This window comes from Salarias fasciatus, chromosome 20, assembly GCF_902148845.1.
Source record: "Salarias fasciatus chromosome 20, fSalaFa1.1, whole genome shotgun sequence".
Classification (NCBI taxonomy): domain Eukaryota; kingdom Metazoa; phylum Chordata; class Actinopteri; order Blenniiformes; family Blenniidae; genus Salarias; species Salarias fasciatus.
Window position 1 is genome coordinate 25,528,532 of NC_043764.1, and position 25,561 is coordinate 25,554,092.

General features: G+C 44.7%; 1 protein-coding gene across 1 annotated transcript in view; it reads left to right on the forward strand.

The window, feature by feature from the left end:
* The first annotated feature begins 20,057 nt into the window (after positions 1–20,057).
* cpne5a (copine Va) overlaps positions 20,058–25,561 on the forward strand; it is a 77,875-nt gene continuing 72,371 nt past the window's right edge. Inside the window, exon 1 of the mRNA XM_030118134.1 lies at positions 20,058–20,330. Coding sequence (XP_029973994.1) covers positions 20,221–20,330 — 110 coding nt within the window. The 5' untranslated portion in view covers positions 20,058–20,220. The remainder of the gene's footprint in view (positions 20,331–25,561) is intronic.

A 25,561-nucleotide genomic window follows, 5' to 3' on the forward strand; every position in this document is an offset into this window, starting at 1 on the left:
GTTGCTGACAAGCAGTAGGAAGAAGAAAACTTCATTTAATCCCACCCTAACGTCCTCATTAGTGAAGTTTGCAATACTTCCTGCTATTATGTAGATTCAAACCAGGACAATAAACAAAAACTATAGCAGTTTATAATAAACATAGCACAGTATTTAAATTAAACAGCTAAGATGTGTATGAAAATAGAAATGACATTAATGGTGGCATTACTTCAAACCAGCGATAGTAGGACCAACAATACCTGAAGCTTGTGGGTAAACTGTGCTGGTGTTGAGGTTATCTGTGGTTTCGTCACTGAGTGACATTATTCTACTGACCTCAGGGGTCGTTCTGTACATCGTGTTCAGAGTTTTCCATTTAGTGTGTCGATACTGAAATCACCACAGATGTTTTCTGGTTTACAGCAGAAAATCCTTTCTCCATCCATTCACTGAGAGTTTATACTTGACATGTCATATCTGTTAGACATTTACCTCATGTATAAATTTGTCAAAAAAAATCAAATCTTCTTTGAAATTTTTACAATTTGCTTGGTAGTTAAGGGGCCCAGACTGGAGCCTCTTTTGGTCCATCATGAATCTTTGTCTCCAAGAAACAGAAGAAACGAGCTTTTCTCACTGGATTATTCACACCATCGCCTCTACGTTCGGTGTTGTTACGAGTCGTCCACTAGAGACAGTGGGTCTATTTTAAAATCAATATGTGTCTTATTTTTAGAGCGGCCCATTGTGTGTTTTATATACATATCAGGATCTTCCTGTGATAATCTTTTGATGTTGTAAAAGCCCGAGAGTGTATTTTTCCATAAATCCTTTGTGGTTAGTTGCTCTTTGAAGAGATCCGGTTTCCAAATCCCTCTGACTCAGAGTAATAATACACAAAATCTTCAGCCACACCGACTGTCTCCTGCCTCAAACGTGTCTCCCTCACAGCTTCCATCGGTCTTTGCTCCTCATTTAGATCTGCGAATGATGTGTTTATTCCCTGCACCTCTTGCAGATGCCTCTCTTTTGTTTCTGGGATTGAAGCCTACCCTGTGTGTGTATGTGTGTGTGTGTGTGTGTGTGTGTGTGTGTGTGTGTGTGTGTGTGTGTGTGTGTGTGTGTGTGTGTGTGAACATAATATCAAGTGTGAGATGGGGTCATCATTCAGCCCTCCTGACAGACTGAATCCTTGTGAAAACAGCGCTGCAGCTTCTCTCAACACAGCTGTTATTGGTGCGACAACTCTGGCTGCATCTCTGAGCTCGCTCTCTCTCTGTCACACACACACACACACACACACTGCATAAAATATCAGGTAGGGGTGCAGTTATGCAAGGACATGCGTGACAAGGAGGCACATCTTCATGTCGGGGGTGGATCTCCTCCTCTGCTCCGCTCGGTGCTGTGCAGAGACCCGAGGCTGTGAACTCTGACTGTGCGCACACTCTCGCCGGTGTAATGTCAGAGACCCTCGGATGATTAAAGAAAACACACCTATGATATCAGTCATGATGTGCAATGCCCTTTCGAAATGTCACCATCAATATGTCTGTCAAGAGGACAGCGCGGCTTCGACGCGGCTCTGTTTCTTTTTATTATAGCAAGTCAAACATGTAGCCTCTCGGACGCAGAGAGCTCCTGCTCCTGCAGTTATGTAACCTTGGAGCAGAAGTAAAAGAGAAGGAGGAGCCCCCCCCCCCCTCCACTCCACACCCCATCCGTCACACATCCCACATTGAAATTTTGGTTCAGAGCTGTGGGGAAATTCCAACTGCTTAATTGGACTGTGAAGTTTTTTTTTTTGTTTGTTTGTTTTTACTGCAGATTCAGCCCACTCTCCGTGTCACTTGTTTCCTCTGTGAGTTCACACCGCGGATCATAAAACTGTATCTGTTTACTGCAAGTCGTCCATTTCCCCTCCTTTCTCTCCGTTTGTGTCCCCACTGCCTACAGAAACTGCTCTCATCACGTTCGATGAAATATTCACAGCGCACCGTTGTTGCTGTTGCCGTCTCCCTGAAACATTATGCGAGGCGTGATAGGGAGGATTATGGGACAATTTGACTTGTGAAAAAGCACTTTTGTCATTTTTCTCTGCACATAAAGCTGGAATCAGCCCAGAATGTTTGCTTTGGATGGTTTGCAGCTCACTAATTATTGCTTTAACCAGTTTGTTTGATGTAACAGTTCAATAAGAGACGGTGGAAAGGAAGAACCCTGCAGAACCAGACTCAGAGGTAGAAACGTTTTTCTGTTCCGATCAGGGTCAGTGGAGGGAAAAAGGCTGAATCCCAAATAACCTGGAGAAAACCCAGGGAGAACATGCAATCTCTGCACAGAAAGGCAGAGTTTCCAACCACTGCTCACTGTGCGGTCAGTTCATGCACATCTTCGATCACTCTGTCAGTTTTTCAAAGAACCAGATGTATATTAGGCATAAAAACTCCCAAACTGTCCGGGGCCGAGACGAATTGGCAGATGTGAAGCTTTAATTGGACTCACAAGTGTCAACACGACCTCCCGCTCCCACTCAGAATGTAAAGCTGAGCTCCGTCACCGCCTGCTGCAGGTAGTCTTCAGTGTTTTTTGCTCTTTCTAATGCGTTCGCTGTTTAAGCACCATCTTGAATTTGCTTTAATGCGCCGCATCTGTGATCTCTCCGCCACGTCGTTTGCGGGCGCCACCGCGGGACGCCGGGGCCCATTAACGGCGCGCCAACAAACGGAACGAACTCACAAAGCACACCGATGCGCACAGTTAACGCGCTCACACGTGTCACGCTCTCTGCTCTTTGTGCGTTTTCAAGGGGGCTGTTCAGGCGACTGTTATCCAAACAAACATCTGATGAAACAGCCACTTGTGATGATGCCAGCTCGCGTAAACCGCCGTGGCTGGATCCAGCCTCAAAGGGCTTTCTGGGTATGTGAAGAAATGGCTCATTCTCACTGACGTTGAGAGCAACTTTAAGTGCTCTCTCCATATAGAGGTCTCGAGCAGATACTGTTTAGTATTTGGCTCTGTGAGCTGATTTACAAGCAGCAATGGTGGAGCAGAAAAAACCCCCACAACTTTGGTTATTTAACCTTTAACTGCTTCTGTTTATTCGCAGGAACGAGATGTTCTCCCCTCACATAAATATATCGAATCATTACTGGATACTTGACACAAGAAAAGATAAGATGGTGATCAGATTATTATGTTTTTTTAATAATCACAGAATTTCTCAAATTGCAACACTGATCACAAAAGATAATACTCATAATTTTCAGATTTCACTCAGAATGTTTGAAAATAGAGCATTTGATCTGTATCACGGCATGAAGGTGCCTCCACCATGCTGAGCTCGACTCTTTCTATCTGAGCTTCATGTGAAGGAGCTATAAAACACACCGACACACTGCATCACAATATGATCAAACCAGAAAAACTGCGGACTGGTTCTGATAACTTTTGGTGAATAACTGGCTGTCGCTGTGTCTCTCTTGGCCTTGGCTTCAGTGGATATAACCTCAAAGCAGAATTCTACGCCGTTGCAGCCCAGGGTGAATCTCTTTGCATGTCTTGTGTGGTTCGTTCAACCTGCTCAGGCTTGTTTCATTCCCTTTCTTCTGACATCTGACTTTCAGCCGTTACTCTACAGACTACCTGTTTCCTTCCATTGTCAATAAAGTGAAAGTCATCAGCATTTTCTAATGTTCAGTTTATTTTTGCAGCTCTGTGAAAAAAGAAATTAATGTATAATCATGTTAATAAATATTAAACACCCTTAGTTAAAGCGCTGACCAGCCCAGCCGGTTGTTAAACTGCAGAAACAAACTGACCAAATATGTCAATCCCTACAGGTGTGAAGTGAGAGGGCAGAGAAGGACAGTAACGCCAGCAAAGTCACGTGACTGGCTGTGGATTCTAATGAAGGCGAGCAAACTGTCATCTTTATGTAAATTGTCAAGTAGCAGCTGTTGGTGGTGGGGAAGCTCGGGGGGCTTCAGGGCTGCGGGCGTTACTGACACCGCAGCAGGCCTGCGCCGCCGCCCGCACTCGCCACTGATGAGTGTTTTCCTTCTCGCTTCCCTCCTCCTCCGGCTCCTGCGAGCTCCTCGCCGCCCATCAGCTCCTAAAATCACGCTGGCCCCGTAATGAGGAAAGCCGTAATGGCAGATCCCGCTCGGAGCAGCCGCTGGCTGCGAGCGCGGCCCCGGAGGGCGAGCGCACGGCGAGCGGGAGGGCGGGCGGCGGCTTCAGCTGGCGAGCTGGCTTTTCCTCATTATCTAGATGTGAGAGTCATGGGGGTCAAATAAGGCAGAGGGGGTGGGAGTCACATTAATCATGCTGTCACACACACACACACACACAGGTCCACTCCTGGGACAGGGGTTCACGCCATCAAACCCTGATGCGCTGTGAAGGACAGCACGCCGGCGTGGAGGCATGAAGGCTCATACCACAGGAGTCTGTGGCACTTTGTATTCCTCCCCTCTGCTGCCAGATGACTCCTGATGATATTCAGGGAGTGTGTGCTCTGTAATAGTAGCCCTCTTTTGTAGCTCCGGCTCAGCGGTGCCTCTCTGCACCTGCATCTGATCTCTGTGTGGGAGGAACCCCGCTATTTCTCCTCAGTGAGCCATCGGTGGAGGGGGTTTGGGGGGGTTTGGGGGGTGGGGGGGTATCGGGCCCACTGCGATTCTCACCGTGCCGATGTTCACATTTCACCGACTGTGTATTCATCTCCTCCCAGCACGCTGCGAGCAGGGGATAAATGCAATGATTTGCATGGATATAGCTTTGGGAAAACATGCGATGAGAGTCCCTCCCACACACCGACGGAGGACGGACTCTGACGGGGGGGGGGCGGGGAAGAGTCGGGGCGTCTCCCGCCCCTGAAGGGACACGACTTCAGGGATTCAACTTTTTACACCGTTGAACAAATAGATGAGGTCAAAGCGTTTCGGAGGGGTCCACCTCTGCCTGAGGCGACACACAGTGATGATGATGATGATGATGATGATGATGATGATACTGAAAGCATTTCTTTTGAAAGCATCATTAGAGATGAGCAGTGGCGACACCGAGTTCCAGTCAACACAAGCTAAATAGCTTCTCTTAGTTTCCTGAGGTGGGCTGATTAGCGAGCGTGCCGCTGTTGCATGAAGGAGCCGAAATGGAAAATTTAGATGACGGCGTGGACAGCAGATGAACAGATGATACATTTCTCTGGGGCTCCCTGCCTCTGAGGTAATTTAATTCATTTTCTCTTTATTGATTGACATCGGACACCGTGACGTTTGGGGCCCGTGCAGGCAGGCGGCCCTAATGAAGGAATTTCTTGCAATTCGGCTCCTGAAAATAAATAGCAACTTTGTGGAAGCTGCCAAATGATGTGAAATGTGTGTGTTTCATTGTTCTTCTGTCTCTCCGGGAACCGTTTAGAAGCTGGGCTCATTTTTTTGTCCTGCAGCCTGCATGTTTTGTCCTGGTCGTGGACTTAATGAGAGGTTTTCTCATGAAGCTGCGATCGAGCACAACCATTCAAATGTCCATGTGTTTGTTCTTTGGACACCAACAGTTTGAGGCTTTTGGACGAAGATTCAGAAAAGCTTTCAGTCAAGCCATCCATTGTTATGTGGGAACGGAAGAGCAACTTTCAGCAGATGTGGAGCAAATTTATTGTTGTTTTCTGAATTTTTGCAAGTTCTTTTGGCATCTTTTTTTTCACCAAACTGCTCCCTAAAATTTCCACCATGTTTACCAGCAAACAGCTGACCGTGTCTTAGAGCCAGCAGATGGCAGAAGGCAAATGGTGGCTTGACGTGGCCAAGAAGTATCCTGACGAGAAAATGGGAGTGAAGGAAGAGGCCTCATTGGTGGAAAAAAAAATTAAAAAGCTTAAAGGAGAGTCCTGGTTCATTATTGTATTCCCCTTTAATGCAATAAGACTTGGAACAACATGAACACAATTATCCTGTTGGATGTAACTCAAATGTGTTCATATAAATACATCATCTAAAATCAGAGTAAATTCGGTACCTGATGTTATACATCTATATGCAGACACATGTTGACTTATTCTCCTCCACTTTATTGACATTTTGAAAAGGACAGAGTCTCTTCTCCTTCTCACACACAAGATAAAACAGTTGATGAATCAGATGAAGCCAGTTACTCGGTTGAATTCACTGGAAATGTGGTCAACAGCAGAAGAGTTAATTACCGGTAATTTAAAGGTGAAGACAGAACTTGAAAGAGTTGAGTAAAAAGACTATAGGACTGTCCTGAAAGAAGGTGCAAGCAGCTCTGCTCACGGCTCTGCAGCTGATTGACGGGTGGAAAATCTCCTCCAGTCTTCAGATGAGAGTAATCCAGCTGCGAAGCGACAACTAATGAATGTGAGGCTTTGATAAACAAGGTTGACCTACGGAGGCTGTTTCACCTTCCTCAAATCAAACATGTTGGACTAAATCTCAGTTTGAAAAAAAAAATCTAAGCAAGAACAAAAAGGGAGCTTTCAGTTGCAAAGTTAATGAAGACACAGTGATAATAATAAGTAACGTTGTTCTGGGCAGCTATTGTCAGCGTGTTATGGCGGGGTGGGGGTCAAACACTTTTAATTCAGGTGCCAATTTCATCTTAAGTGGGCTGAACTTGTGAAATAGTGTCATAAAAGCCTGTTTTAAGAAAACCAATTACGACCAAAAGTGGCTCATTATAGAGCCCATTTTAATGCTGCTTTCTGGAGAAAAATACAGTGAAATATCCAAAAAACTATAACTGCTGCATCATGCTTAGCTTTTCAGCTTGTTTGACATCAACAAGCTTTAACATGAGCGATGACTCCGCTCAGGTTGCATTGTGTCCACGACCCCTAAGACCTTTCTTAAAAGCATGTATCTTTACAATTTGCTTGTTGATTTTGAGGCTAAATTGGAGCTTCTTGAGGGCTGGTTTCGGTCCACAGGATTTATGTTTGACATTCCTGTTTTTCAATAAAAAAGACTGCTGAAAAAATTAAAACTGAATGAGAAAACTACAGTGGATTTTGTGACTGAAAGCCAGCGAACCACTAAAAAAATATAGTGGGATTTGGTTTTGAAAAAGGTAAGACATTTAAATAAAAGTGCCAGCCAATCAATGTAGGTGGTCAGACTGTTTTTACAATACTGAATTGTAGTAGAGAATTTTTTTTTTTTTAATGAACCGTAACAAATATAAACATGTTTTGATTGATTTTGATTGTCCAGGTATCCTGATATGTCTCCCTCTGAGATGTGTAGTATCCACAATCTACAATTAAAAATGTACTTCATAGATACTGGACAATTTAAAGTCGATGTAAGTTTAAATTTTCCACAATTTTTGTTGTTTTTCATCGAGTTTTAAACTTTCTTTCTACTGAACCTCTGTCTTGCCCCCCTCTTCTTCAGTCGTTACGCCTGTCTATATGCCTTCACCTCATGTTTCCACGTGTTTCTCCTGACTGATGTGATATTTGTTCATGGTTCTGATTTTGCTACTCGTGTTCTTGTTCCATGTCTAAATTGCCTGGTTTAATTCTCTTGGTTTTGTTGCACGTATCGGAGCTGATGTCTCTGTTCAAACTCTCCTCTCGTCTCCTGTTACTCTGAGTTCCCTCTCCAATCACTGCCTCAGTGTTTTCACCTGCGTCTCGTCAAGCCGCTCCCCCCCCCCAGTGTGTGTACTTAAGCGCATCTCTGTTGGTCCATCTGTTCAGTTTCTGTCAGCCTGTAGCCTTGAATCATCTTCAGGTCGTTTCCTGTCTGATTCCATTTGCAAATTCTTTTTTTTTTTTTTTTTTGTAACATTAATGGACCACATATAAAAACACCTTCCGTTCAAAACCATTTACAGGACCCATTTACACAGTGAAAACGCAAACAGCTGAAACACTGAGAACAGAGGAGTTTTCACTTTTCAGTGGCTCGACCATCATTAATGAACTGTGTGATTTTCCCTGAATGGAGAGGAGAGGAAGGCCAAAGGTGTAGTGAGCTTTACAGCTGCTTTGCACAGACTGTTGAGATTCTGAGATTCTCTCAGAGTCCGGAGAAGCAGAAAGAAGCCAAAGGCTCATTAACATCAGAAAACAAGAGTGTCCTTTCAAGGAGGGGAGCCAAACACTGTGAGCTAACAAGAATCAATTTTTAAATTCGTCTGCGAGAGAACAACAGGGAACTGTCAACTTCTTGTTGCTTTCCTGACATTTTAACTTTTCGCAGCTTTTGAAGATAAGACTCATTCCATTAAAGCCTGAAACATGTCTGCTTCTGTCAAACCTTCCCTGAACAGAGAGAAGCTTTCTTTTATCATGCGGCTCGTTTCATGTTCACTTCTTCTGCTTTCAATGAGTGTCTCAAACTTACGGAGATAATTATATATTGGTGGGATTGTCTCCATTGTTTTTGGAGGAGGGGAACACAAACCTGGCTTATCATACCTGAGCACTGGTGTTTTTCTTCAATGGCAGATTATATTACGCCACCTCAGGTGATGGGAGAATGAGGGACGAGGCAGGACGCTCCGTGGACCATGATGTTTGCAGAAGACAGTGTAATCTGTGGTGACTTTGAAGAGCAACTGGAAAAAGATGGAAAGGTGGGAGCTTGTAGATAAGGGAAAGGAAGACGTGAAATGAAATGAGAGGGAGATGCAAAAGGTGGATGTAGTGTAAGTGAATGATGGGTCAATCATCCAGAGCAATGGACGGTGTTAAAGCAGAGAGTGGAAGCAGGATGGAGAGGGTGGAGATGGGTGTCAGGGCTGATGGGAGCCCGAAGGATCGCAGTCCGAGTGAAAGAGAAGGTTTCCAAGACAGCGAGACCTGCTGCGATGTTTGGTTTTATAGAGGATGAGCTGAGGGTGGCAGGAATGAACATGTGCAAATGATTGTTAAGGTGTTTGCATCCAGTAATAAATCGAACCGAACAGATTTCTTGTTTTCTTCCACTTCGATAACACCTGAATCAATGTGATGGGGAGGGGCTATGAGCCCCCCCACACCCCCACAGCAGTCCCCACTGCTCCTCTCAGTGCTTGCAGCCCCTCAGTCGGACAGCCCCTGCCTTATGGCGCCCCGCTCCAGTTTCATCGTTGCCGTCCTGTGTGTGCACTCCTGTGCTGTTCTCAGTGTCCCTTTGCCGGTTTCCTCACCCCATCGTGCCTGTTTCCAAAACACATTTAAGTTGAAAAATGAACTGTACTGACCAGTCCTGATTGTCAGGAAGTATGGAAAGTGTTCTCATATTCTCAATACGAAGCATGCATTTTGCACAAAACCATAAAACCAGAAAAAAAAAACAAGCAATAAAATAAAAATCAGAATAAAAAAAGTAATGCACAAATATATGCATCTTAAAAAAAGTACATATTTAAAAATGCAACATGCAGTGTTGGCTCACCCCTTCACATTAACACAAGTCAAACCACCAACGAAGTTCTAAATTTGGAACATCAAATGGCAAATGGTTTTCGAAATGGCAAAACCACATTTGATTCAAGCACTCGAAAACACAGTGCGAGATTCTGTCATGGCACTTGTGTCAGCGGAGGGAACTCCTGCTGCAACTGGTGGACTTGAACAGCTTGTTTCATCTGCACATGTTGTCGGGGACGGGAGCTGAAATGAGGCTTCAACTGTGAAGTTTGTCTCAGCATGTCTCACTGACGCCACGGGGCAGAAGTTGTATTCCATGAAAGGGCATTCGACAGGATCCGAGTAACTTCACGGAGGCAGTTAATCAGATCTACATGAGATCGTGCTGGAAGAACAACACACGTCTGGATCGTCACCGAATATCTGCGGACATCGTTGCAAAGAGCAATGAACTGATATGTATGAATCAAACTAACAGAGGACAACTGAATGGGACCTGAATGACTATGCTGGTGGAGTCAATTGCTTTTGTGTTGAGGGTCTATCAAAATAAAAAAAAGTGTTCAAGGCTTTTCTCTAATGTCTGTTGTGTATATTTAACAAACAACCACAGAAACATTTGCCACATTTTGGTTGATCTCACATCATGTGAGAGACTGAGCTGTGTTTGACAGGACTATTTACCTATATTTTTTGGATGATTATAACTGTTGTGATGTAGGTTTTTCAGTTTTCTCCCAGTGATTCAAAGAAGTGACCATAAGTGTTGAACCACTTCAGAAGGGTTTGAGCTGGTTTTCTAATAAACTATTTTCATCAGGACCTGTGTCAGTTTTAATACTGTTTGTAGTAACTTGAAGATGAAGGTAACTGGTATGAAGCTTCAGATCTCCACACTTTACAAAAAGGTGCTGCACAGAACATCTCACTGCACATACCGACTGGCTTCAACTTCCTGCAGCCTGCTCTAACTCCAGGACCCCACTGGAATATATGTGTGCTGCCCCCTGACATGCCTGGCTAAAACATGACATCCACATTGCAATGCCAGTCATGTTCTGAAAGCTGTAATAGCTGTAACATAACTTTTTTATTTATTTTATTTAACCTTTATTTAACCAGGAAGGTCCCGATGAGATTGAAAACCTCTTTTTCAAGGGAGTCCTGAGGGTTACAAAGTTTAACATCCAAAGTTTAAAATTCTAAATGCTGTGATGTGAAAATGTAGCTTCTGTAAGACTTCATCTGTGTTTAAAATTATAGAAATTGTATTGACATTACTCAAATTTAATATAATTAAGTTCACTTCTTCTCCACAGATCTTCAATAATTCACTCGGCATTTGGGGTTAAAAATGACAGATTGTGTTGAATTAACAGGAGGATTATGAAGAGTCCTTGAGAATGTTCTCTCGTGTAAGAGATTCCTGGGTCCAGAACTTTGAGAATCCTGGTCTGTAATGTTAAAGCCACGTTTTATTTGTCAGACAAGCAGCATTTGGTTTGATTATGTGGGACTTTCTGCTGGCACTAATAACTTAGTGCCTTCAATGATACACATGTGCCGGACCATCCCACCCGCTGCTTCAGAGAAAACGCCCATCAAACGCCAGGAGCGAGCCTGAGCCCATGCTGCTTACCTGCGCGTGCATGTGGCCGCTTACAGCACTCAGCATCGCTCAAGCTTTCTGTCGCAGACCGGCACAACTCTGAATGGTTGAAATGCGCAGCCAGCTGAGCCAGCCAGGTGCGAGCAGCTGAAGGTCTTTACTTAAGCGCCTTCACCAGATTGATTGATGTGATGTGAGCCAATAGTTGAGATGATCTACCCAGAAAGCCACAGAAAGAAGAATCGTCCATACCACCTTTAAAATCCCACTCCAGCTCCCTTTGAGTACCACCATTGTATTTTTGTTTGTTGATGTGATTTTGATTTGTTTATATTTTATCATGTTACTCAAAAAAAAAAAAAAAAAAAAAACGTTCTCAGGAATGTTTAAATTGTGATTATTGAGTTTGTAACCAAAATCACTAACCCTGTGCCATTTTAAAGTCCTCTGTATTTGCAGAGTTCCAGAGCTCATTAGCAATTTGCCTCAGGGCAATAGGTGGAGTCAGCACCTCCCCCTCCTCGTCATCGTCATCCTTTTGGCATTTGCATGTTCTCCCTGTGCTTCAATGTTATCAAGTGAGGATTTAAGATGGATGAAAAAAAAACACGACATATTTCAGTTGCTCTCCAGTAGATTTAGAATATTTGAAATTTTTATGGTTTGGATTAAATTCCTGAAAACAATCTTTTCCACGATATTCTGATGTTCTGAGGAACTCTTGCAGTCGACTCATTTTCAATCAGAATCCTGCTTTACAAAATGGACACGACTTAAAAGATGTTTACTTGGGTTTGTCAGAAAAGACACCATTAAGATGCATGATGGGATACGAAGGATCAAGCATTGTTTGGAGCCTGATCCATAGTGTGAATTAAAGCCACCGCTTCTTTGTCTTGGTTAAATCTGTTGTGCTTTGAATCCATCTGTTTTCTCTCCGGAAAGTCGAACAACTTTAGAAAAAAAAAAAACATTAACGGCAGGGTAATGCAACCGAGAGCGTGTTCCCGCAGTAATTGTGTTTTCTTCCATGGTAATTTTGTTTGTTGCGGAGTTGCGTTTACAGCGAGATCATGATCTGTTAATAGGCTTTCAGGACCGACACAAACTGCGGCTGCAAATTTTTTATGCAGGCTCTGAGGCAATCCACCGCATCTGCTGGATTATATTTATGAGTTTCCAATATGAACCTTATTATAATTGCAAGTGACACAACCATCACTCACGTTGATCTATCTTTACACAATGTGCAGGTTTCTGAGCTGAGAGGCGTTGCAAAGCGCTCTTTAAAGAAAGTAATATTCATTGCTCTTATGCCTCTGAGCTTTGACAACATTCAGCCGGTCTGTCGGCTTGACGAACACGCTATAAAGAGTCTGTTTCCACCATGTTTCGTGGGCTCACTTTACCAAACGTAATGGAAGAGGGATGAGTGTCGCAGCATCTCGCCATCACCTCTATTGAACAAGTGACCACAGACATGACAGCTGACAGAGAGCCTGGAACCAGCAGGGAAACCACAGCAACAGGAGACAATGGGAGAACGTGCGACGGGGAAGGCGAACGCAGCCCAATGAGCTGCCATCCAGCGAGAGCAACTAATTAGAGAGTTTTCTCTTCCACTCAAGGGGCTGTCTCCTGATTAAGAGAGCTCAATGAATATGTATATGATTTGAGAACAGGGATGGCTGGATCTAGGTCATGCTGCTGGTGGAGGATGATTTGCCTGTGAAGTGAAGCAAGGAGGCGTGCGGCAACATCACGCTTTTCAGAGAAAGCCTCGAGAGGCGCTCAGATGTGAGGAACCTTAACTTTTCCAGATTATGACTCTAACAAGTTTATGGGCTCTTGGCATTCAGAGGGAGGCAGCGCATTCAGCTGAGCAGCCCTAAATGACTTCTCCGGGGATCATTTCTGACGGTTACAGCTTGGCATTTAAATACAGCAACTGGATGCATCGATTGGACCATCCACTCATTCTGCAGACGGCATGAGAACGACGCAGCGCTGCAAAGACGAGGAAGGGATGTTACTTGCTGCCGGTTGCAAAAAATAGTTGCCAATTAGATGTGGTTTGTAAAGAAAGACAAATTCATGGGAAAAAAAAAATGGATCAAAATGACCTGTATCTCATATTCTGTGGTGTTCCTGTGACTGATCGCTGAAATCCAGAATGATTACAGAATGATTCTTTTTGAGCTTTTTTTTTTTTTTTTTTACAAAAAAATGCCCCCAAAAAGGAACTCTGATGTGTTTTCCCTTGAAATGTCAACGGGGCCATCCTCTAAAAACGAACTCGCGTGGCTGAACCTGCTTGAACCGAGAGGTGAGGGATCTCTGGGTGTGAAGTGGAGGAGGAAAGTCCTGTTTGCCACAGCCGAGCCCTCCCGGCTGTCACAGTCGCCTCACCCACAGATCTGTCAGAGGATATGAGAAATGCCCCCAGTATTATTTCCTTTTATTAGAAATGTGCATTTTTTTTCTCTCTACCACTTGCAAATCACGCTTGGAAATTATGAAAGGCTTTATGACTTCTGCATGCATGACAGTCCTCAATAAACCTGCTGATTTCCTTCTCTTCTGTCTTTATTTTTTTTTTTTGGGGGGTGGGGGGTTTGAACAAATTGCCCCGTGCTATTCCTGTTGCATTTCTAAGCCACCGAACGACAAACCTGTGATCCCGAGCTTTGGAAATCACGCTTACATAACCGTGATTGTACCTGTGACTGCTATTCTCAAGCTATTATCACGGAAGAATTTCTGAGAATCACGCCGAAAAGGAGGATTTCTGACGTGAATTGTGCTTCGGGACTGAGGCAGAAGGAGGCAGTTCAGGTGAGATCAATTGACTTCACTCTATAATAAGGAATGCCTCGACTTTTATGGGGTTGTGCGTTTCTGTCTGGCTGTAACGAAGTCCCTGACAGGGACGTGGCAGAGCATCGCTGCAGTAAAACAAGGCAGCTTCCCGTAGCTGCCACTGAGAGAAAACCCACGCCCCGGCGGTGGTGGGGGGGGGGGGGGGGGCTGCAGCCGCCGTCACACACTTCACGGTGCTCAATCAATGTAATGGATGAATCTGTGCTGTGGAGATGCACAGGCATGCACACGTCACCCGTGTCTTACAGAGTGAAGACGCTGGCCTGTAAAGGCCTCTGTAGGTGGTCACATCTCACCTTCTCCCTGTCATGTGGAAGACAAACGACACACACACTCGCTCTCCCGCCGTGCGTGCTGAGTAAAGCCACATCAGTGCAGCTCAATTGAACAGTGCAGTGGAGCAGCGATCAAAAAAACATCTTTTCTCAGCTGAATTGCACGGTTATTATCCTGCTCTTATTTATGGCTCCGTATTCAGCACGGAGCTCTAATTGCGGCGGCATCTATCAGAGAGATCTGACGCTCGTTCTCTGAGACGAGGTGATCGGATCGTCTGTGACTGAGAACGACGGACGAGTTTCCAGCTCCGCACAGACGTGACGTGACGTGATGCACGCAGCCGAGGAACCACAAAGAAACCCTGTTAGTGCTGCAGTGAAAGGTTCAGTGAAAACGTGCTGAAGATTTCTTCTGGGTTGTCACGTATTTTAAGAAACTTCCAATTTGGAACTTTCTCTGCAGCTATATATGATCTTCAGTTCTCACATGATGTTATGGTCTATATTATTTATTATGTAGTATCTGCTGGCTTGAAGTTAGAAAAATCAGCCAAACTCATAAGAATACTTAAATAGCTTTCAACTTATTGTTTAAAATAATCAGCTGAAGATACACTTTTCAACAAAAACTGTGTAAAAAGAAGTATTTATTTTTGGATACTTAATTGCAATATTTTTCCTACAGAGAACACAACATGCCTCAAGTCATCACTTGTACATTCATAACTTTTTTTTGTTCATTCAAGTAATTCTAATCATAGTTAAGTACAATTTAAATGTATTCAATTAAATCATAAGTTGCTACTGAGTATGATCAACGCAAATATTATGAACTTTTGATCTTCCAACACATTTATTCCTTCAAAAGAGAAAATGAGGAAAGTTGCTGCTTTACATTTGTTCAGCATTGTGTCATTTTATCGTCTCCCTGTGCTTTGACTGTCGTTGTCTCATACATATAAATTGCACTGAACGCCTTCCATCGACAACACAATCAATAAGGAAGTCCTGCCGCCGTGGCACTATTCTCCCAGTCACCGTCGCATACGGGCAAAATCATCTGATGTTTTATTTTATCAGCACTAACCTCCAGTGAGCTTTCTGCCTTCACATCCACAGCCAGTCATCATCTGCTCCATTTGCTTCAGCATTGATTATGTGTTATTATTCCAGAACCTCAGACCCAGAATCCACCTCCTCCCCAGAAAGAAGGGCTGGTTATTCCATCCTACAGACATTCTCTATTCCAGTCCACCACCAGCCTGTCTGCCTCATTATTCCTCTGAGCCATCTCCACCATCCCGCCACCACAGTCACAAGTCAATAAATGTTGTTTTTTTTTTTGAGGGGGAGAAACAAATAAACGAGAAACTATCAAACCAACAATGAGAGAATATGTCTTCTCGACGCACTGGAGGGAATTTGGTTGGAAGAATTGCGGACGCTTCTTTGTCATCCCAAAAAATGAAAAGCTATTGAGCTGCAGTGAATCATCATGCTGGAGAGGGAAACCAGCACATGTTCTCTGGAGTCGGAAATATTTTGAAAAAAGTGCTGGAAGATACTACTGATGCTTCAATCACTTCTTTTATGTGACAAACAGATGGAATGAGAGAAAATGACACCTCCGGGAAATATTATCAATGGCAGAAATTAATTGTAAATAGCTACAAGCAAACAGTTCTTCAGATGAAATCGCCAGTGAGATGATGAACCGTCATCGTAATTTGGAGAAAATGGAAAAAATATGTTAGAATAAGAAAGTGGATCCTTCTGACCTGTATTCCTTTATCTGCTGCTGGATATAACTTTGTTTTCTTATGTATTTATTTGCTGCAACCCGGTGTGACTGTAACACACCCACTGATTCTATTTGGGGAATGACAGAAGTTTCAGCTTTAACTTTAGTGATATGAGGATTGTGAATCTCTAAACTGATCAAATGCATCTTTTTTTTTTGTTTTTCTTTAGCTCAAACTATCCAATGCAAATATAATGTGGTGAAAAGCAGCTGTACAGTCAGTATTTTTTGGGTGATCTCGGTCTGATGTGTATCTTCAGTTGCTGAAACTCGCCTCTGTCTTACTTGCAGATGGAAAGAAAAAAAAGAACTGATATTAAATTAATTCATTCAGTCGTGAAAAGAGTTTGTGTTCGTAATGTGACAGAGAAACTTTCTCCACAGATGGTCGACTCGTCCTTGACAAGCTTTTTCAGCTGAGACGTTTTAACATGACAATAAAAACGAGCAGAAACTCCAGGTTTAGCGGCGGTCGCCCTGGGAAATGCTGCCGATATGTCTTCCATGCTACATTTACAGTATGTCGACTTCGCAGATGTTCATTTTCATAGCATGGAATATTTTCCGCACGCACATCAACAACAATAACAACAACGAAAGTACGGGGATGTCGTTATTCCCTCTGAAGTCCTCATTCCAAACACTTTCACTGAAACATCCGGCAGCAGAAAAGTTTTTTCCTCTCTCCAGGTAAACACAGGACCACCTCACCGGAGAGGGGCTCGATAGCGAGGAGAAGCCAATGCATTTACAATCATGCTTGAAGCTGCATTCATTATCATTTTAATTAATCAAATGACTTTGTGCCACGTGGAGAGGGTCTCTTAATGATAAATCTATACAGGAGTATCTTCTAGCTGCAGCTGCATGGAGTCTCTAGTCTCTCTCCGCTCGCTGTTTTGGTTTATTCACCACAAGGGTGAGAGTCACTGAGGTTCAGCTGTGGAGAAAACCCACTGGACACATTTAGCTTTAGAAGCTGCTGGGAACCAGACTGAATATTGGACTTTCATTTGCGTTGTAGCCAGAAGCTAAAAAAACCCTGAGTGAATGTTAAAGTGTCTGTGAAAGCGTGCTTCACCGACAGCAGCTTCACCAGCAGACTGAACACGTCTCTCGCTTCTGCAGACATTTTGGATACTGATCAGCGGTTTGGTGGTTTAAAATGCCAGTCAAAAGTTTTCATTCTGTCAGTTTGATTATGAGGCTAGTTTGATAGCAGCAAGGCAGCTGTGATGGCAGCATCGCCCATATCTCAGACTATGTCTGCCTTTTATTATCTGCTACTCTTAAAAAACGAACAAAACAACAACAACAAAAATATCTTCTTTGAAATTTTTCCATTTGTTTGGTGGTTTGGCCAGATTGACTCCTCATACAGGCCAGTTTTTGCCCACGAGCCTTATGTTTGACAAACCTGTTCTAACTCAGTTTTACAAATCTTATGAAATAACAGATTCTACCTGAAGGGGGCAGCAGCACAGCTGCAAAAGCTTAAAAAAGAGTTTATTAGCTTATTAGTTGTAACTTGTTGGTAGATCAAAATATTCCATATCAACAAAGAAGAGTTATTTGATATTGTATTTATCACCTCTCCAGTAATTTTTATGGTTTACTGTATGCCATACTTTTACAATCTTTTCCAAATTAGTTTTAAAAATGTTGTAGAAAAGACCAGTTGCTTATTTTTTTTAATATAACTTTATTATTGTTTTTAGTTCTTTTGCTTGTATTTACAGTGCATGCATTTCCTTCTGGGTGTGTGCTTCTATGTCTCTGATTTTTTTTATATATATTGACATGTTTAGAACAAATTAATAATGAGAATCAATATGTTTAAAGTGCATTTCAACATATATATGCATTTATTGTTTAGTTCTAGTTGTAAATACACCTATTTTGAATTATATTTGTGATTTTCACTGTTACAAGAAGGGCTATCTATCTATCTATCTATCTATCTATCTATCTATCTATCTAATTTTCCGGTCAAGTGTCATCATGTATGGTGAATATCTTTCTGCTCTGAATGTGTCCCATCACTGATGTTCACTTTCAGTCACATGGCTCCAGGTTCTCCTTCTTCACGTTCAAAAAGCTCTTTTCTCTGAGTGCAACACTCCCTCTTATGTCCATACTTGTACTTCTGGTCAGGTCTCTTAGGTCAGTTTCATCTTTTCGCTGTGATCCATCATGCATGAAATGCACTGATGGATACTCTCAAGGATCCTCCTTTCCGTCTCCATCCCATCTATTTAGCCTGGATAGTGACATGAAATGTATGCTGTGCAAGTTGACAAATATTTGTATGTTACTCTGCAGCTTTCTGGGATGAATCTAATTGTTCACCAAATGTCAGCTGGGTTATAGATTAAAAATAGACTGTATACTGTATTCTTTACTGTTTCTGGCCACAGTCAGATACTACAGCCAATAAAACATTTGAAATTATGCTGAAACTTCAAGTTTATTGTCATCGGAAACATGTTTCTCTGTACAATGAAATTCTTTCTCTGCTGTCGACACAACAGTAAAACAGCATATAGAAAAGAAGCAGTGTAATTTCTAAATTAAAAAAAATGGCATTACTGGAACATAATTCTTGAGTAATTGCACAATTAGCCTTTGTTATTGTGTCTGCAGGCTCAAACAGTGATGGTGAACTTTGTCCTTATATTTCTGTAGTATGTTGATGTGGAGCCGGTGTGGGTGGTAACACACACACACACACACCCCTGCTGAGAGGGTTTGAAGGTCCTTGCCGCCATAATTACACTCATCCATATAGGAAGCGCTTCAGCTGAGGGTGTGAACAGAAGAAAAACCTCTCAGCGGGAGGAGAAAACACTGAAAGGGATCAAAATCAGCCAGCCAAAGGGCCAGAGCAGGGCCTAATTACAGAGTAACTAACCACAAATCTGAGCTCTGGTGGCGCTATGTGTTCAGAATGTGCAGCACTTGCCCTCCAATCAGTCCATGTCTGACTCTCAGGTGTGTGAGAGCAGCTCTGTGCTTTGCATAAGACGTCCCTCATAACTGACAGAGTGATGGACTGCCTGCAGCATGGAGCACACACCGATCATATGAGCGGTGTATGATTTTAGAAAGTGTGTGTTTCAGGAGTTAGTGACGACTGATTGATGCTGTTTTTTTTTTTTTTTCTTCCAAAGGACAATGCAGTGATTCTCTCCAGCTGGCCAGTGATGAGTTATCTCTCTTTCTTTCTTCCTGTCTCACATATGCAGGTGCTCACACACCCCATCCGAAGCGGTTTATACCTTTTCTCTTCTGACAGGTTGAATTCCTTCACAGTTACCCGAGAGTTGTTGAATCGGGGAAATGATGAAACGGAAATGGAGCTCCCCTGGGAGGAGTGCAGCCTCTCATGCAGACTCCAAAAGATGAATATACAGTAGGTGTGTGGGGGAGGAAAGAAGAAAAAAAAAAAAAGAAAGACGAAGAAACCCTTGCTTTTTATTTCATTGGCAAGGTAAATGAGAAGAGAGGCTGTGACTGAAGCTGCAGGAGTTTGAGGAGCTGTCCAGGTGCTGAAAGAGCACCCAGCAGCCTCAGTGAATAACAAGAGCTGGTGGCTCAGGAGGAACTGATGTAATTTTAGAACTAGGTGGAAAATAAACTATTAATCCGCTTCCTGAGAGAAGGGCTCTTTTTGAACATTAAACTCAGTCAGACTGTCTTTTTTTTTTATATTCCAAAAGGCATCCCCTGCAATTTTTTTTCAGGCAAAACAAGAAAATGAATTTGCTCTTTTTATTCACGGCACTCACATTTGTTAGACGAAGGGAAACGGAGAGACGAGACAACCCAAACATATTTATCTTCTGTTAGAGCTTCTTACGGCCAATTTGGAGCAGAATAACGATCCGTCTGCTGAGGATCAATACCGAGGATCTGCAACGGGTGTCAGTCGCAGCCCCGCATGTAGGAGAATGCAGACGGAGACAGGAGGGGTGGAGTTCACAGCTTTGACTTTTCAAAGCTCCTCTGGCACAACAGCTCCGTCTTTGCTTGGGAAAACAGCGGAGTTGGCGCTCGCGCGTCCTGGCGTGTGATCCCCCCCCCCCTCCCCACCCTCAGTCAGATAAAGCCAGCCTCCAGATTGAACTTTCCATGCTGGTGCCCCCCTGTCGGACGGCACTCGGGGGGTTTGTGTGGACCGTGCTCGCCCCTGCTCGCTCGCCCGCTGCGCTCCGGCTCTCCGCGCTCCGCTCCCCGGGTCCCGCGCGTCCAGACGGGGAGCTGGCCCCGGTCCCTCGCGCCCATGGAGGGAGACGTAATGGACAAGGTGGAGGCCACGGCCACGGTCCGTGACTTGGACCCGATCAGCGGGAGCATCCCGGCCACCAAAGTGGAGATCACCGTGTCCTGCAGGTGAGTCCCCCCCCCACCTCCCCCGGTTCCGCGGTGCCGGTGCCGTGGACTGCGTCAGGAGCGCGCGTCCCGGGGAGCGCACACTTCATCCGCGAGTTGTGAGAATTTGAATTTTTGGGGGATTTTTTTTCCAACACCTAAACAGCGCTCTTGCCACTCTATGTGAAAAGACGAGCTTTGAATAATGTGAAATAAACTTTGGGAAAGGTTTTTCGATGCGATCCGCCCGCTGCCTCAGAGACGTCAAGAGACGTCACCGGAAAATTTGGGCGGATAACAGAGTCTCCCTCTGAATTTCTGCATAAAACAATGTCAGACACACTCCGATTAGTCTTAAAGCGATGTTCGAAACTCTTGATTATCACGAGCGAGTCAGTCTCTTGTAATTTAATCCGCCCGTCAGTTAATTTGCGCTCGCGCGTTGTTGTGATTTCTGTCCAGATGAACTAAAATCTCCATCCGTCTGCGGCTCTGCAGAGCTCAGTTAACGTTAGGAAATCGACAGAGGTGGAGTTTATTGGTGTGCCCAGCAGGTTTCCCCAGAGCCGTGTGTGTGTGTGTGCGTGTGCGCGCGCGCGCGCGTGTGCGTGCTCAGTTTGTCAGGGAAAGGTGAAGACTGACAGTGAACATTTGTTTCCATTCAGCCTTGTGAGAGGGGAGGACTGAAGCGATGCGGGCTGTGTTGCAGGGTGGGGCAGCCGGCTGCAGGTATCACTGTGTACAGTACAGCCGGAGCAGCGCGGCCGTGTGGCTGCATGATGATGCAGTTTTAATGAGTGTTCATGTCATATCGGTTGGTTTGCATGACTCTTCCAGCCGCGCATCGTTTTGCTCTGATCCGCACTGTGTTCAGCTCTTTGTACCTCCTGCTTACATGCGGTGTTGCACGCATGTAAATGAAGTAAGCAAAGCCACAAGGGAGAGATTTATCAAACAAACTCTCTGCTGCCGTGACTTTATTCTCTCATCTGCATTATTCAACCGGTCGATGAACAATGCCATGAAGTAACCGTGACAGATTTAATATTTTAATCATATAATTTACACTGAAGTCAATAAAACAAGCGCCCCCACCCTCGGGAGGGGTGCAGGTGAGAGGCCGATGCAGCAGTGAGGTGGAACTCTTGTCTGGGGAGGATGAACAGCGTCACCTTGTGTAGTAAATACATTCAGATGTGTGAAAAAACTTGGAGTGAGACTTGTGGGAGCTTGAGTGTATTGCTCACATGTCGAGCTCTCAGTGTGTGTGTGTATACACGAGTGTGTTTTTTGTCCACTGTGGGCCATTTGTTATGAGCAGCAGCAGCTGGATCTGTGCTGCTTCCCTCCTGATACACACTGTTGTTCTCTTTATTCTCAGACCTTCACGCTTTAAAGCCGAGATCTGTGCCGATGCCCCCGGGCTGTGTTGATCCGCCGCTCCCCTGTCTGTCATTAATTTCTCCCCAAACAAAGACTTGCTTCAGGACTCAGTTTGATAGAGGAGAAAAATTAATTCCTGCTTTCTCAGGGCCTTGAAAAGCCATCTGCTTTCCATGCAGGGACCTGGCTGCTCTTCTTTATGATTCGGAGAGATTGGCTCGGTAGCCTGACCCCTGACGACCGCTTCAAAGCTCTCGAGTCGTCCGTCTCCAAAGTGATATATATTCGAAGGATCCAGCCATGCATGCTGCTATTCCTTCCACTTATCAGGCGGTGTCTATTTGGTCTTCATGATAGAAGCAAACAGAAACAATTGGTGTTGTATGGGGAGAGGAGAAGGCTCCACAACTCTGTGTAATTGATTTAGTAAGCCTGAGAGCTCTGAGATTGCAGCACATGTGGAATTGAGCGACACCGCAGCCCTACGGGCGTTCTCATAACCCTCCGCCAATATTGTAGCGAGCCCCCTGCCAAACTCGGGAGACTGGAGCAGACAGCCGCTTATCAAAACAAGTGCATATCGCCGCGATGGCACATTGTTCCTCCTCCACGGCGCTGATTGGTTTTGCTCACAGGTCAGCCAGTCAGCCGCACCCGGAGCATCTGCTCCTGTAGCAGCGAGGGCTACCCTCCAGCTCGGTGATAAGATGGCTCTTCAGACTCAAGTGGCCCCTTTTCCTGCCTCTGCTTCGCCACATACAGTGAATCCAGTCAAGGATGAGGCGGCCCCCCCCGGTGTTCTCACAGGTTTAACCCCACCACCTCTTCTGTGGCTTTAATGAATGTGATCATACTATTAATTTTTCAGCAGCTGCGTTGCATGTTTCATCGGTTGTCTGTGCGGTTTGCTGCATCATGCCTTAATTATGAGCAAAGTAGTAAATGTGGATCGTGGTGGATTGTAAAATTGTGCCCTTTCTATATCTCGGCTTTCCAGGCCGTCTCAGAGTTCCCATGTACAATGACTTTAGGGAGGCTGGGGCTTTTTGCTCTGCCGTTCCACTGTGAAGAACACTTTTAGTAATGAATGTTGGAGAAAATGTGCACACAGACAAAACCACAGAGCCCCTCAAGGCTTGACATACAGAGCTTCATTTATGGAAGATAGTTACTCTTTTTTTTTTCTCTGCTGCTGTTCGCCTCTGTTTAAATCCATGCACACTGTGTTAGTAATGATTTGTAAATGTGGTTTGTGCTGTTATGTGCCTCTGATAAGCTTGACGGCTCTGACAGAGGTTCACAACCCTTATCAGGGGCGAAGGGGACAAAGAAAGAAGAAAAAAACCCATGTCCCTGAAAGAAAAATAACAGAATTATTTGATAAAAAGCCGAGGGACATATCATCGTCCTGAGTACATGATATGTGCTTCGGTGCGATAAGCGCGTCGAGCACACCGCGTACAATGCATTTTTATTTCCCTTCCACTGAACAATAGAGTGCATGCGATAAAAATTGATTGGCCTTCGTTGTCATGTCCGCACAGAGCACAGGTACGCTGTTAAAAGTCAGACTGGCTGACAGAGCCGTCCTCCCTCCCGCCCGACACCCTGAACACTGAGCTTTATGAGCCTCTGGAGATGCTACATCTTCTCCATCCTCTCCCGCTCCGGAGCCCCCCAGGAACCATCCATTGGCCGTGATAGATTGGTTAAAGTTGCATTGCATCCAATCAATGTATTCCATTGCCGGCGGTGGTGGTGGTGGTGGTGGTGGTGGGGGTGGGGGGGTGGGGGGGGGGGTTAACTCAACCAGGCCACTCCGCTCCCCAGGGATTCATTACCTGGTGAAACTCACCAGGTCACGTGGCAGGACTTCCCCGGCGCACAAGGCCGCTGATTGCAGGTCGCTGTGAAAACTTGTGGCGTGCTTCTGGATGGAGTCTCTTCCTGCCTGAGGCAATCATGGTGAGGGGAGGGGAGGAGGGGGAGGGGGGAGGGCTGGTTAATGAAATCATCAGGACGATTAGGATGTGTGGCGTCGCCGCTCAATCCGACAGAAACGATTGCCTGAGCAGAGCAGTCGGGATTCAAGCTGTGCAACCAACCTATTGTTTCTGTGAATGCCTTGTTGTGGCTTGTAACTCCGCTGTTGTCGTGTTAATAGCTGCTGGAGCCGCTGCTCTCATTCCGTCTCGGTTGTCTGTGCAGTCAATTCCTCTGACCTGCTTTTCCTCTGGTTTGAACAACCTTTTGTTTTACCCAGGCGGGCCGCGAGTTCGAATTGAACTAGTTTGTGTTGTGTAAGAACATAAATTATTAATAAAAGATCTCTGGGAGTGAGAGAGGAATTTCAATTTACAGCGTTTTACTGCGCTGCTCTTTTGATATTGTGTTCTGGGTTAAGACTAACCCGAGGCGAGCTCGCAGCTTTTATCTTACAGATTGGCTTGTGTTTGCGATGGTGTGTCGCATCTGTTTTGGGGATCTCGATCGTTGCTGAGAGACATGGAGGCGCTGAAAGAAGGCGTGCTTGTTTTTTTTCCCCCTTAATTTTGGGGTTTTCAGCAAGCGAGCCTCGCAGGTCAACGGAGCGGATAATTATGCATGAACCCCTGACACAGTGAAAATGAGTTTGGATCCCAGACACCCGGCTTTGGCGGTGTCAGTGTTATTAATATATTCTCATCTGGGATGTTTGACAGCAGAGGGGGGATCCCAACGAAGCACGGTCGTGGCGCGGAGCCAGAGGTTCCTAACAGTGTGTGTAAAGCCCGCGTCATGTGAAAGTGTTGATTGGAGTGACAGGAAAAGTCACAAGTGTGGCGTCGCAACGAGAGATCGGAGGAGTCCCTGGCGGCTCGGGTGGAAGAAGCTGCTTCTGTCGCTATTTTCAGAGAAGAAACTCAGGGGTCAGCGCAGCGTGCTGGCGGAGCTGCGCTGGGGGGCGTTGGACCTGACGTCGCGGCTCGTGGTGGATTTCTACAGAGAGTGACAGGTTGCTCAGTGAAGATTTCACCACACGATGTTGCATATGTTGACGATCGTTCACTTGTTGACAGTCTATAGCTGAAGGGCTAAACAAACGACTCCTTAAGCTGTCACTCCTGTAGACGTGTCTGCGTCAGGACCTCCGCTCTTAAAGGCTCATCGACTGGCATATTTTTGTAATCTGAAACAGGGATTATGGGAATTGATTCCTTTTTTTTTTTTTTTTAAATATATGTAACTTTCAAAATCAGATAAACTACAAGCTTCTATTCCGAAAAATTGATAAAACGTTCTGAGGGGAAGCTGTAGACTCGACTTTCGTTCATTCCTCCATCTGTTTCCTGGAACTTGATGCCAGCTGACTGTGGGCGGAGGCGGGAAACACCTGCACAGGTCAGCCGCTCCTCGCAGCTCAAACAGAGAGTTGATCTCACATCCTCACAACTGAAAACTTTAGAGCTGAAGTTCATGAAGCACTGTGAGAAACCCACACAGGCACAGGGAGAACATGCAAATCCTGGATTCAAACTGTGAGTATTTTCACTGTGAGGACAGACTGCTAACCACTACAACACAGTGCAGGAGGTTCTTTTTATTTAACCTGAACACATTTAAATTTACAGGCTTATTTTGAAAATCTCACAGACATTGTTCGAGTTGAGGGAAACAGTGCACGTTGCAGCACGTCAGTAAGATGCATGGAATCATAAAGCAGCTCTACAAGCCTTCTTAAACTGTCACCACATCTGAATGATGTGAAAGTTTCCATTTACAGTCTTGAACACCTTGAAAAATGAGTTTTATTCAGCCACTCAGGTCTTTGGTTTTGTTAAGCAATTCAAATAAACAGTGTTTATTGACTTCTTCGGTTAGAAAAGCAG